Genomic DNA, 13,356 nt, shown 5'->3' on the forward strand with positions numbered 1-13,356 from the left:
TTTCCCCATTGCTTGCTCAAGCGGGCAGGAGAGATTTAGAATCAGAACTTGCATCAAATCTCTCCTCTACAGGTTCTAGTCCTGTTCTTGTCTTTCACTGATCATTTACAATTTCTTCTTTCTCCAGAACACATTTTATATCCCATGCAGTGGAAAACATCTTAGGCTTCAAACCAAAAGCAGTATCAGTTTCATTAGATATTTAAAATAAAGAGCAAGTACTGTAGACAACATAAAACACAGTTTATTTCCAACCATTTGCCTAATTCACATGCAGACTGGTTTATATTAATGACACTGCATTTAAAAATAGCTTGGTTAGCTTTTAACCTTAGTAGTATTGCTATACAGCTGAAGCTACACTGGTTAATATAATTTGTTTTTAGAGAAATGTAGTTAGGTAGGTACTGAATACTTCAGAGATTTTCCACAAAGAAATATTTATCCATTCTGTAACCTTTCTCCTGCACTCATCTTACCCACATGAACATTTAATCTGTAAATCCCATGTTAGAAGACTATATTCTCCTGAATACATCAGTCAGGAGAAAACGCTTGGAAACAAAACAAATATAAAAAGATAATAAGGAAATAATACAAGATTACAGAACTAACTGAAGTATTCTCCTGTACTATTTCAAGCTAGAATACTGATGCCTTAAATAATTCCCACATTTTAGCACTGACACAGAACTGCCATACACAAAATATATAAGCACGAGGAAAAGCTGTTTTGCAAGAGGTAGAAAAGGTTTTATAAAATATTTAGGCACAATTCTTAGCAGTTTTAAAAGCCAACAGAAAGTTACAAAGTAATAATCACCACTATACATGTATTTGTACAAGTTCTGTTTATTTTTACCCTTCAGAATAAAAGTATATTTCATGCACTCTCATATAATCTTTTTTCTCCTATACTGTTGGAAAACTGTTTTTCTCCTATATTGTATGTGATTACACAGGTTTTACAGGCTCTCAGGAAGTCTTACCACCAGAAGTTAAGCAGAAAAACAGATGCACTATTACTTAATGCTTTTTCAAGAGAAGCAAGGGAATGCAAATGCTGTTTGTATAGGTTCATGTATCAAAGAACACAGAATCACACATAAAATCCATAAAAATATTATTAGTTCTTTTGGTTTACTCTCACCTCAATGAAGAAGACAGCTTTTAGAAGTGAACTTTTTTAAAACACAAATTTTCACAAACATTTGCTTTACAGTGCAGTGGTTATACTCAAATTTTCACAATACCTATAAATCAAAAAACCAAGATCACTACATTTACCATGAGCTAAGAGACATTCACTTAGTGTCAGTTCAAACAGATGCTTTCCTTGACCTAAAGTATGTAAGGCTTTATGGGCAACAAGTTCTTATCAAAGATTTGCTTTATTCCTGTCTCAGCATTTTTTTTGCTCATTTTACTTCTTCTCTTGGTCTTTTTCTGCATCCAGAAGTGCTGAACGGATTCCTAGTTTCTTCAGCTCTTCTACCAGATCTCCATTCTGATGCATCTGGAGGAGTATATCACAGCCACCAACAAATTCACCATTGAGGTACACTTGTGGGATGGTAGGCCAGTTGGAGTAGTTTTTTATTCCTGAATGAGAAAAAACAAAATTATTAGATGTTTCCCCTCTCTCCTAATAGAATGGTATTTTAAAAGGACTGCATTGCTTCCACCTGACTCTATCTCTGATATTCCAATTTCTTTCCCATAAAGGCAAAAATATATGTATGTAACAGGAGCATTATTAAAACAAACAAACAAACAAACAAAAAACTTATGTTAGAGTTAGGTTTGTTTCTCACCCCAACTCAAAGATCTGGGCTGAAAGATATGGAGTCAACTCCTATACTGACTTCAAGCAGGAAGTGGAAAAACACCACAACTCTTTTTACTCCCAACAAGAAAACATGACTCTTTCAATCCATTACAGAAATGAGAAGTATTGAGAAATACTGAGAACTGTTTACTTTTTGTTATATTTCCCAGAGGGACTTTAAAATATCTTATACTCTTACTGAACTCACACAGTTACACTTATTCCTGCAATTTCAACTGCAAGATACATTTGCCCCTGTAGAGGCCTTATGAATTTCAAATTGCTTTATCTTTCAATGCCAGACCTTACAGCACATGGGAGGGGCACAAAAGCTGAAGTCTCTTTAAAAGTTCTCATTTAACAAAACACAGCTCAAGTCATAATTATGAAGTACAGAATTAAAGTTTAAAACTATACTTCACAGAAGGCAAATGTAAGACCACCTAAAAATACAAACTGATTAGGTGATACACATTGAAACCAGCTTGCACTTTGTGTCTAATCTGCCACTTTTTAAATAACCCTTCACACAGAGCCATTATTTCTGTAGCAGAGAAACTAGCTACAACCTACTGCTTCCTATTTTTATAACACAACCACAAGCATTTTATTAGATTACAAGTTTTGAATTCAACATTTTAATGTAATTTTAACATGCAATGCCTGGACTTCCATATAGCAAACTTAAGCCTATAGAGACACCTTTTCAGAACATCAAAGCCCACTCATCTTGGAAGCCAAGCCCCCATCAACAAATAGTAGACCTGAGTACCTGATAGCACAAAGTAAGTTTTCCCCTTAGAAAACATCTTAGTTTCTGGAGACTAAAAAGGCAAAACCCGAAATACTCAAGGTAAAAAAATTACCATGTAAGGAAATTTTATGCTTGTTTTATTGGAACTTAAACCACTTTCTTTTTTAATAAATATGTGTAAGTGGAAAAAATATACAGTGGGATTGTTACTTTACTGTATAAAATATGCAATATAGCTAATAATTCATCTTAGCAAAATACAACATACTTTAAAAATCCACTGAAATAATAGTAACCTAGAAAAAAAAATTGTTGTGACTAAGTGTTCCTAACCACTACATACATCACCTAAGAGATTTTATTCTGACTTCAGATTTTGTGCATGGACAACCAATGTTTTGTAAGCCCAAAACAGAAAGTTTAGCATATAAATCAAGGCCAAAGGGAACCCATAACCATCTAACCTCCATCATTATCAATTGTAATTTCTATCTTAGTTCGTCATTTTTCCTTAGTAATTTCTTATTTCTTCCTAAGCTTGCACTTAGCAACACTTTTCTTAAATGTTCTTTGCCCTTTGAGTATTCCAAACTGCCTAAACAGCCCTAAATATCTTTTAACCCACCAAAGTTTCAATGAAAAACTGTGTTAAATGATTAGGACATGTCTAAGGATGACCCTGGTCCAAGAGTCACTGCAGATATGAAATAGGGCTCATTTTCCTAAGATACTGCAATGCTAAACATGAACTGAGAACCAAGAGCTCTGTATAATAAACCTTCTCCTAACGAGCATTCCAAGATAATATTTACACCAATAATTCTTTCACAGAAATATTTTCCTCAAGGACCCAACTGCACACACAGAGAAGCACTGATAGTACTCTCAAGGACCTATCCAGTTGCATATAAAAATAAGAATACCATCAAGCTCATTTGCTCTGTGTGCTGCATTTCACGTGCTGGACAATCTGCTTTAAATGCCTCAGCACTGAGGCTCTCCCAGGTCACAAACCCAACGCTGCCTCCACTGGCACCCAAGCCTCAGCCCAGGGCAGCAGCTGCTGACACTGCTGCAGTGGTGTCCCAGCAAGTCAGCCCGGGCTGCGCCTGCTGCGCTCAGGGTGCACTTTTGTGATGATTCTTTGGGCATCTCAAGGGATTTCCATCCTCCTCTCTGCAGACTGGCTCCTTGCTGTATTTCAGAGGCTGCAGCTTCTGCTCTGGACTGCTGTTTACTGTGGAAAAACACACTCCACAGGTCAAGGCTTCAGTCTGACAGCTCTGGAAGCACATTTAATGTAACAGTGAAACCAGGATCGGTGCAAACAGCCACCGAAAGGGGTACCCAGCACACTCCCACCTCTCTCCCCAGCTCCAGTTACCAATTCTCGGCCTCTCATGGCAGCACTAGCACTAATGAAGGATGGGCCACGTGAAAGAAGTGAATCAAGCAACACTCATTCCTACTATATTTGCTCCAAAAAAACAACACATTTTCATGGATGTCACAGAATCATTAAGACTGGAAAATACCCCTAAGATCATTAAATCCAACTGTTAACTCAGCACCATCATTTACCAGTAAACCATACCCCAAGTGTCATATCCACATGCCTTTAAAACACTTCCAGGGATGGAGATTCCAACAGTTCCCTGTACAGCCTATTCCAAAGCCTGAGTACCCACTACCACTGATAAAAGTTCTACTGAGAGAAGGCTAGGCAAGGGTGGGAGAAAGGGTCAAGAACACCTGCTGGCAGCAGATAATGTAGAGACAGGAATGAAAATAATCTGAGGGTGAACTACCCCAACAGTTTAAACCACCAATTTTCCAGTATGTATTCCCAAATGTCTCTGCCTCAGTGACTGGAACCAGTCTAACACTGTCCATCAGCTGAGAGATGACTTAGAGAAACCTGAATTGCCATGGAGCCCAAGAGAGTGCCAAGGTCTTTTAGACCAGCTTTGATAAGGAAGGATTTGTGTCAGGGAAGTGTATCTTCAGCTCAAGTTCAGATAGATCACATGAAGTACCAATAACTTTAGTTTCACAGATCTGAGTTTTAAGGTAAAGAGGCAAGCAGGGGAGATGTTTTAGCTTTACAGCTTGCCATATTTTAGCACAACGTCCATTTCACCAATTGAACTATAACTAGCTAAAAATAAAGTGTTTCAATAGGTACAGGCAAGAAACCAACAAGCAATTCAGACATGCCTGAATTACCCTTTCTCCAACAGCCTGCCCCTACTACACACATACATTGAAACATGGAAGTTAGGTTCAGGTGAACACAAAGCTGGTGGCCAGCTCTCATACAGCGATCTCCTTGCAGATCACTCTTTTGCTGGTGTACTTGATATCTCCACAGGTAAAGGTTCCACACTCCCTCACTAGCCCCCATGCAGTGCAGATCAGATTCACAGGGAGAGCCTAGGAAAGGCTCACATGCTGCATAACTAAATGTTTGGCACTCGAGGCCAGATCCTGGCCTTCAGGCAGTCACTGCTGAAATACAGTTGGCAACTTAAGACAACTACAACTTTGAGCAGCCCTGTCCTCTCCTCTGTCAGAGACTGCCACCCACAGAAGCAGGCACATCCTGGCTTTTTAGGGTGCAGTAGGTAATACAGTTGAAGCAGTACAAGAATTCTGCTGTGGCTGTGTCATTCTCCAACTCTTCAAAGCTCCATTCTTTGCGCGGGCTCTGGCACTCAGTTCACCATACAAACTGCTGCTTCAACTTGAAGGCCCAGTGATCCAGTGAAGAAAATGAGCTGGCCCTCTGCACAGTTGGACAGGTGCCAAAGCTAGTGCATGGAAAGGACCAGAACAACTTTAAGCACCTGAGAACCAGCAGGATATTGTGCAAGGATACACTCTGTCACTGCATTGTATGTAGCTTAGATACTGGAGGGCTTGATCAAGACTACTTGCAATTTAAAGCTCTTGTAGCTAGGAGGCCAATAACCTCTCATTGCCTAGCAGAAGCCTGAGGAGGCTTTCATGTGGAAGAAAAATTTAATTTACATAGAAAGAAAATACTATCTATTCACATGGTCAAGTGCTCAGAGACTATAACTTATAAAGGAACTGCCCATTCAGAAGCTCACGAAAGCCCCCTCAACCAAAAGTGAAAACTGATGGTTTGATTTTGGGGTTTTGTTTCCTCCATTTTAGTTTTGAGTGGTGAGAAGTGATAAAAGTTTGTTCTAGTAAATGGTACAATTAATAAATTCAGATATGTAAACAAAGTTTAGAAAATTACCATGATTTGTTCACTTGCAAATGCAGAGGAAGATTTACTTGAACATAATCAACCTTCATTAAAAAAAGATGTCCTTGCACAGAAATTCCAGTATCTAAGCTTTTATAATATACCAGCTATTATAGCTGTGAATTGAAAAGCAAACAAGCCCTGGAAAAATCAGCCTTTTAGCTAAGAGCTAATGAAAAACTGAGTTACTCAGATGACACACAAAACAAAGGAGAGCAAAGTCACCTGATACATGCCAGCATGTGGCTTTACAGCACATTTTAGTGTATTGTGGGCAAGAACTGTTAATGCCACACACATACAAGACTAATTATTAGGTACTTGCATGTGGTTTTTTGTTATAAAACTTTCTCAAATAACCACATATAACCTCAACAATCAGCTATGCTCACTGAAGAGGGAAAGATGAAAAACATTACCAGAACAGATTATTAGCTTTCCACAACTGGCAAAAAAACCTTATCTAGAATAGCTACCACCACTTGTGCAGAAATGGTGAAACTATTACTAAGTATTTCTTGTGCAAATGATTAGCATAAAGTTTTACTCTATTAAGAGAATCCCAGCAGGCAATACCAGCTGGGAATCAAGTAGTACAAGTCCAAGCCATACATGAAATTTCACCATACTGTTCACAGGGAAGACAAAATCTGATAACGAACTGTTCCAGGAGTCTTTAAAGCAGCTCTCTATCTCTGAACCAGGCAAGGCAGTGTGCCACAAAGAGCCCGATCTCCAGTCATCACCCTGCACACACAACTGCGCTCTGCTGATAACTGAGACCTCTTGAACACGAGGAGGGTCACAAAAGACAAACCAGAGCATTTGGGCAGCAACCCCAATGGCACATCTCTGCCATACACTTCTAGTTCTAACACCCAAACAGAATCACAGAATTAATTAAGTTAGAAAAAACCTCTGAGATCATCGAGTCCAACCCATGACTGAATACCATCTTGTCAACTGGACCATGGCAGTATGTGCCAAATCCAGTCTTTCCTTAAACACCTCCAGGTTTGGCGACTCCAACACCTCCCGGGGCAGCCCATCGCAATGCCTAGTCACCCTTTCTTTGAAGAAATTCCTTAGTATCCAACTTAAAGCTCCTCTGGCATAACGTACAACTGTCCTGTCGCTTGCTGCCTGGGAGAAGAGGCCGATCCCCACCTGCCTACAGCCTCCGCTCATGCAGCTGTGGAGGGTAAGGCCGCCCGTACCATGCACCACGGCACTGCTCCAGGTTAAACACCGCCGAACTGCTCAGCAGCTCCTCACAGGACACGGCTCCAGACCCTTCCCCGGCTCCGCTGCCCTTCTCCCCTCCTTACAAGACAGCAGAGCGCTAGCCAGCCCACCCACCAAAGCAAGAAGAGGAAGTCACGGGTGGGACAGGCGGGCAGGGCTCCCGCAGTGCCCGAGGGCAGGGGCGTCAGGACAAGCCCGACCTCCGGCAGCTCCGAGGGCCCTTCCCACGGGAAGCGGCCGCGGCCCTGCCCCACCAGGAGCCGGCTGGGGGAGGCGGCACCCAGAGGTGACCCCGGCGCTGACCTTGGCGGAGGTCGGGGTCCTGCAGCACGTCGTGGGCGCGGTAATCCTCCACGCCGTGCAGCCGCAGGATCTGCACCACGGCGTTGCTGAAGCCGCAGAGCGGCTGCGCCGGGCTGCCCTTCATGAACACCACCACCGGGTGCTCCCGCACCAGCCGCTCCACCGCCTCCCGCGACCCCGAGCCGCCGCCGCCGCCCTCAGCCTCGCCGCCGTCCCCGGCCGCCTGGCTGAGCGGGCGCCCGGCCCGGCCCCGCAGAGCGGCGGCGGCCCCGATCCGCCACGCCGCCCGCACCGCCGCGCTCATCGCCCCGCCGCCGGCACCGCCGCACCGCACCGCCCGCCCATTGGCGCACGGCGCGACGGGCCGCCGGACAGCTCCCTCCCCATAGGCGCAGGCACCCGCCAATCATCACCCGCAGCCAATAGCGCTGGACACAGCGCAGCTTGTCCCGCCCAGCAACCCTGAGGCGGCTCCGCTTCCCGAGGGGAGGGAACAGAGCGGCTGCGGCTGCATTGGGAGGGCGGCCTGTCAATCCAACGGGACACATCAATCCCGCCCTCCCGCGGCCGCGGCTGGCCAGGCGGCCCCGGGGCGGGGCTCCGCTCGGGATGCTCGGGGGCCATTGGCGTGCGGCTCCTTCCGTTTCCGGGTAGCGGCGGCAGGCGCGGGGCGCTGCCGGTGCGCCCGCCCGGGCCGTGAGCCACCGCCGGCACGGGCCGGCCGCGCTTCCCCTCGGCGGGATGGACGGGCCGCGCTTCCCCTCCTGTGCACCCCCGTCGGCTCCGCGGGCAGCGCCGAGCAGCACGGCGGGGAGGCGTGGCTGGGCGGCCGCTGCTGTGCTCAGCCTCTCCCGTGCTCAGCCTGTCCCTTCGGGGCCCTCGAAGACCCCCAGGCCGTGGTGCCGGCGCCGCCGGCCCTCGGGCGGGGTCTAGGTTTTATCCCGCCGGCCGTGGTGGAGCTCGCTCGGGCCGGGGCTGGCTAAGGGTCGGGCAGATCCCGGAATCGGGGCTGATGGGGCGAAGGCGCGGTGCTGAGGCGCGCTCAGGCGCGCGAGTGGCAGCGGGGCGGCCGCGCACGGACGGGCGGCGCCGCTCCGTCGGCACCTTCTGCCCTCGCAGGCGGCGGAGGCTGTATGTGGGCAGCTGGCAAACTGTCTGTCTCCTTCCTGGCTTTGGCTGTGTACGGAGAGCGATTTGACTGCGTTCAGTTTCCCGAGTTTGGTTGATTTTTGGTGGGCTAAAGCAGCCGGTTTGTCCCTGAGAAAGTAAGCGGCGCTTTCCGTGCTCGGATTTGGTGCTGAGAGAGGAGACCCGAGTAGTTTTGCACAGCTTGACTTGTCACCCGAGCAGCTGGCAGGGGTGGCAGCGGGATGGAAAAATGGGAGCACGATTGGGCTGGCTGCCTGCGCAAAAGGATGGTTCAGTCAGTGCTGGAGCAAGGGCAGAACTGCCGCATATTAGCCAGAGAAGTGCTGGGCTTGGAACGTGTCCTGCAGACGGCCGCCTCTGCAGCCAGCTTTGCTCGCTGGCCTGGGCAGATGCCGAATTCTTTCCAAGAACTTGGCGTGGCGGTCTCCTAAAGCAGCAGGGCCTATCCTGTAAGTAGAAGAAAATCTTGACGAGTTCTCCTCAGTACTAAGACACAGTTTCTCATGAATAATAAGTCACAGTATATTTTGAATGCTAATTTATATTGCAGCTGTAGCATCTGGACTTTTGGTGTATTAATGACCATTTCTCTTATTTATGTTTTTAAGGAAAAGAACTTTTACCGTCCAGTTCTGTTCTTGTGAGAGCTTTGCAGGCCAGTTTGTTTTCAGCATTCAGTGCTTACCTAATTCTTATTTTTTGTGGAATCCAGCTGGTGCTTGAGTGACAACTTTGTTTTAATTTTTTTTAAGCCACCTTCAGGATCGTTTCTGTAGCCTTTTATTTAAACGTATTAAGAACAGATTCCAAAGGGAATTGTTGCAAACTTGCCCTTTGTCATCCCATGTAAATAGGTTATGAATAGGTAGTGTTGCTGCAGTGTTTAAAAGTAGATATATTTATGAGGAAACTCTTTTAATCTGAATTCATATGTTGTGTTGCTGGTGAACACCATGTATTTTGTGAGTTAGTATGTTTTGCTTTCAACAAAACATCACAATCCAGGCTCAGTCATGGTGATCAAGACACAGAGGAGTATTTGCTTTCTGTGGTTTATATGTTGTGATTAACATGGTGAAGGTTGTGAAGCATGAAAAAAAAAATGTCCTGTTTGTGCTAGATGGGACTGCAGTAACTTATGCAGAGCAAATGTATGTTTTCCTATTTGTTGGACTGTTTCAATATACAAAGACATAACAAGTGTTAAATGTAATATCCCAAGGGGTCTCTTTTGTAATTTTAATCCAGTATAAAGACTCCTGCCACTTAGAGCCTGCGGAGTCAAAGTGGAATCAAATAAAAATTGATTGACGAAAAAGGTATCTTTGTATTCTTAAAGACAATTAGGTGTTTTCTTTCAATGAAATACTGGGCTAAGAACAGAATACAGTGGTATTTGCCTTCCTGAATTTTGTCCGAGCTATTTCTACAAAGGGATGGTTTACCAAAAATAAGTAACATAAAGACATCAGACCCAAGTGTAATAAACCCTTGTGAGTGCATATTCTTTCAGAAATCCCCTAACCACAGCTGTAGTGTAATCCTCTGTAGTCTAAGAGGTGCCCTTGGTTGCTGGTACCCTGGGCATACCAGGCTTGCAGAGAGAGCAGCAGCGCGAGGAAGCCGAGGCGTGGCTGTCGGAGCGCAGCAGCAGCATGCGCAATATTCCTCCCACAGTTGCCACTCTGTTGCCACGGAGGTAATGACTTTTCCCGTGTCATTATTGATCTATCAACAGTAAGAGCAATTTTGCAGTCTGATATTGTTTAGCAAATAGAGTAATATCTGCTGAACACTGAAAAAACTGCTATAAAATGCTGGAAAGCTTCTCAGAAATGTTGTGTACTTGGTTAAATAGAAGTACTGAATTTGTAGTTACTGTGGTTTTATGAGATTCACCTATGAGATGTTAAGCTTAACTGAATGCTTTTTAATAAAATATTTAGTATGGTCAAAATACTTTTGAATTATGCAATATGCAGCACTCAGGGGATAAACACTTCTACGTACTGATAAGACTTAAATAAATTTGTTCATATACACTCTAGAAACAGATAATTATGTCGCCAGGTCCTGTCTTCTATTAGTCTAAGTGAAACTTCTTGTGTTTTCCAGATAATGATTTAAATCATCTGTTCAGAAGAAGCATTAATGGGATTTGCATAAGACTCCTGACATTTTGCTGATGTTCCTGTTAAGAAGACCTATCACCTCATTTTGAAAACACTAATAAAAGCACCAGTATTCAAACTGCAGGGTTTAAATGCTCACTGCAGGGTTTAAATGTTCACAGTGGGTTAACATCAGGCATTCTGCTGCAGAACAGAATTGTGATTTATAAGTTTGTGGTTTGTTCTCACATGGTGTACAAGGAGATGGACATACAAGAATGATACTGTCAGCAAAAAGGTTTTTATTTCTTTTGAAAAAGGGGAGGGCTAAGTTAGAAAGAAAAGTCTAATTTCAGCTTATCAGAACAGAACACATCTTCATGTTCAAGTCCGATACCTCTGTGTCATTCTGAGTTGTGATAGTGACTGAAAATGAAGTTCCTTGTTGTGCCGTAACAATTGAGCTCTATTTAGGTGAGGTTTTTTTGTTCATTGAAGTTTTTAAGTGGGATAGCTTGAGCTCCAGCATGCCAGGTAAATAATCTCAGTGTACCATCATGGTAACGTATAGCAGCACCAACACATCCTCAGTTTTGAGAGTATTATGAATGTTTAAAATGTGCTTGCAGTTCTGGGCTGCTTAAATCGTGAACACTGAAAACACATCTGTGAAATGTTCCTGGTTGTTTTGGAAATGTGCTAGTTTTAAAAAGTTGTGCAACAAACAGCAGAAACATAGAAATGCTGTGGGAGTTTTACAGGGAAACTGACATTTTGAAATCTGAACTGTACCTAGCTTCCTGTTTTGGGTGTAACCTGGAGATCTATAAGCAAGTCAGTTTCTGAACTGGATAGGTAATTAAATAATATCCATGGATTGATGGCATATTCCTAAGAGAGTGTTTGCATTGGCCTTAAAATACAATATTCCATTTCATAAATGAGAGAGCTGAAGAATATTTACAAAGTGACCTGTATCAGTTTAACTGATGGGGATAAATGTGACCTAAGGCAGTTTTTTATTTTAAACCATGTAAAGGTACTTTTGGCAGAGAGGCATCATGGTAATGATCCAAAGAGAAATGTCTGAGCCCTGCATTTAACAAATGGAATGGAAGGTCATGTTCAGGCTTGAATGTGAACCTTTAATGAAGGACTCTTTAGACGTCATTAACTTCTTAATGACACTGATATCACTGTGTGCCTCTTTGCACTGAGCTTTGTGCATTGTGACGCTATCTTGAAGCAAGGACAAGTAGTATGGCCTCTGTATTAGAGGAGCAGATTTATTCTTTGGGGTAAGCAAGCTGCTTGCAACTGTTCTGGCACATGAAAATCAGTTAGATCCTTGTTTCAGATTTGCAGATGGTAGTGGTTCTTGAGTCTTTCAGTATTACAGAGTAAGCATAATTTTATATGTATCTCTTTCCATGCAGAACTAAGAAATACTGCCTCTAATGACAACACCTCTGGCCTCTTTTCATCCAGGAGTTAGGAGTGCTAAAATCTTCAATGGGCCTTAGAAAAAGATTGGGCAAGCTCAAGAAAAGAATTGATCTGCCAAATATAAAGACACCATTATGGTATTGAGTCCTGGGCCATAGAAGGCTAGGTGTCACAGCATATGCCACAGTGGGGACAGCCACAATACACAGAGTATCGCCATACAATTTCATAAAGCTTCAACCCACACAGAGTAACACCATATCACTTTAGAAGGCTTCAAGCATCTGCCCGTGCAGAGTAACATCACTTCAGAAGGCTGCAAGCGTCTGCTCATCTTGTTTAGATCCTTTTGTACCCCTCATGTTCATGCATTGCACCTGAGTGCCCTGTGTCCTCTGGTATGGTCAGTGCACCTGGGCACTGCATGGCTCATTGCTGTCAGTGCTGTTCACCTGCTTCTCACAGCTGTACACTGGGGATGAGGCTTGGCTGCAGCCCCACTCCCAGTTACCACAAACTACTTGCAGCTAGGGAGTGGGATTGGAACTACGTACATGTCTTGTTCTTTGCTTCCTGTGCTCACTTTTGTCCAATGTCACGGAAATGGTGTGTCTCTGGTATGGTAATTTGTACAACTGTAATGTACTTAAAGTGCTGGAAGTGTCTTGGTCTTGGCTGTGAAAACCCCAGGGCACTCATTGCCTGTAAGAAAGATTCTCGTGCCCCAGTTAATGCCAGAACGCTGTCACAGCAGTGGTGCTTTCACTGGCTCAATTTTAAAAACGTGCAGGTGCAGTGAGGCACAAGAACATCCACGATTACCGTGCGTGTCGTGACCACGAGGGGGCCCTGGCAGCTTCGGTCTGGCTGAGCCCGGACTTACACTGGTACAGGGGCAGGGCTGATAGCTTGGTGCCTCAGTGTTCAGCACTTCTGAATTACCTCTTCTATATTTTCATTTTATTACAGTATTTTGCTGTGTAATTTTGAGAAATTCATCTTGTTATAAAAACTCAACATTAGCCATTTGTTCTCTGTGGCAGAAGACATTACCAAGCAGGTCATCACATGTGAGTTTTCATTTCTATGAACAATTTCCCCAAGTAAAAAGTTCAAGAGTTTTGCACACATCACTGTATTTCTAAAGTAGAAGGAATTGGTATGAAAAATCTTAATGATAAGATCTTTTGTATATCTTAAGCTTGGTATTACAGTATTTCAATAAAGATTTTCTTTCTCTGCA

General features: G+C 43.9%; 1 protein-coding gene, 1 long non-coding RNA gene and 1 other non-coding gene across 3 annotated transcripts; 2 read left to right on the plus strand and 1 right to left on the minus strand.

The window, feature by feature from the left end:
• Positions 1-222: 222 nt before the first annotated feature.
• Positions 223-7,711, minus strand: GLRX5 (glutaredoxin 5). The gene is made up of 2 exons (XM_021549635.2): positions 7,408-7,711; positions 223-1,602 (listed from the first exon to the last, which is right to left on the minus strand). The coding sequence occupies exons 1-2, from the start codon at positions 7,709-7,711 to the stop codon at positions 1,424-1,426; spliced, it is 483 nt and encodes a 160-aa protein (XP_021405310.1). The 3' UTR covers positions 223-1,423.
• Positions 7,712-8,469: 758 nt separating this feature from the next.
• LOC110481176 (uncharacterized) lies at positions 8,470-13,356 on the plus strand. Its single transcript, XR_002467221.3, has 2 exons — positions 8,470-10,255; positions 10,672-13,356. It is a non-coding gene; the product is annotated as an uncharacterized LOC110481176 (long non-coding RNA).
• LOC116183770 (small Cajal body-specific RNA 13) lies at positions 10,099-10,371 on the plus strand. Its single transcript, XR_004148463.1, has one exon.

The sequence above is a fragment of the Lonchura striata genome, chromosome 6, assembly GCF_046129695.1.
Source record: "Lonchura striata isolate bLonStr1 chromosome 6, bLonStr1.mat, whole genome shotgun sequence".
Lineage (NCBI taxonomy): Eukaryota > Metazoa > Chordata > Aves > Passeriformes > Estrildidae > Lonchura > Lonchura striata.

Coding starts and splice junctions, on each gene's coding strand:
- GLRX5 (XM_021549635.2), bottom strand. CDS start 7,711: ATGAGCGCGGCGGTGCGGGCGGCGTGGCGGATCGGGGCCGCCGCCGCT. Junction 1,603..7,407: donor GGACCCCGACCTCCGCCAAG/GTCAGCGCCGGG, acceptor TTTCTCATTCAG/GAATAAAAAACTACTCCAAC.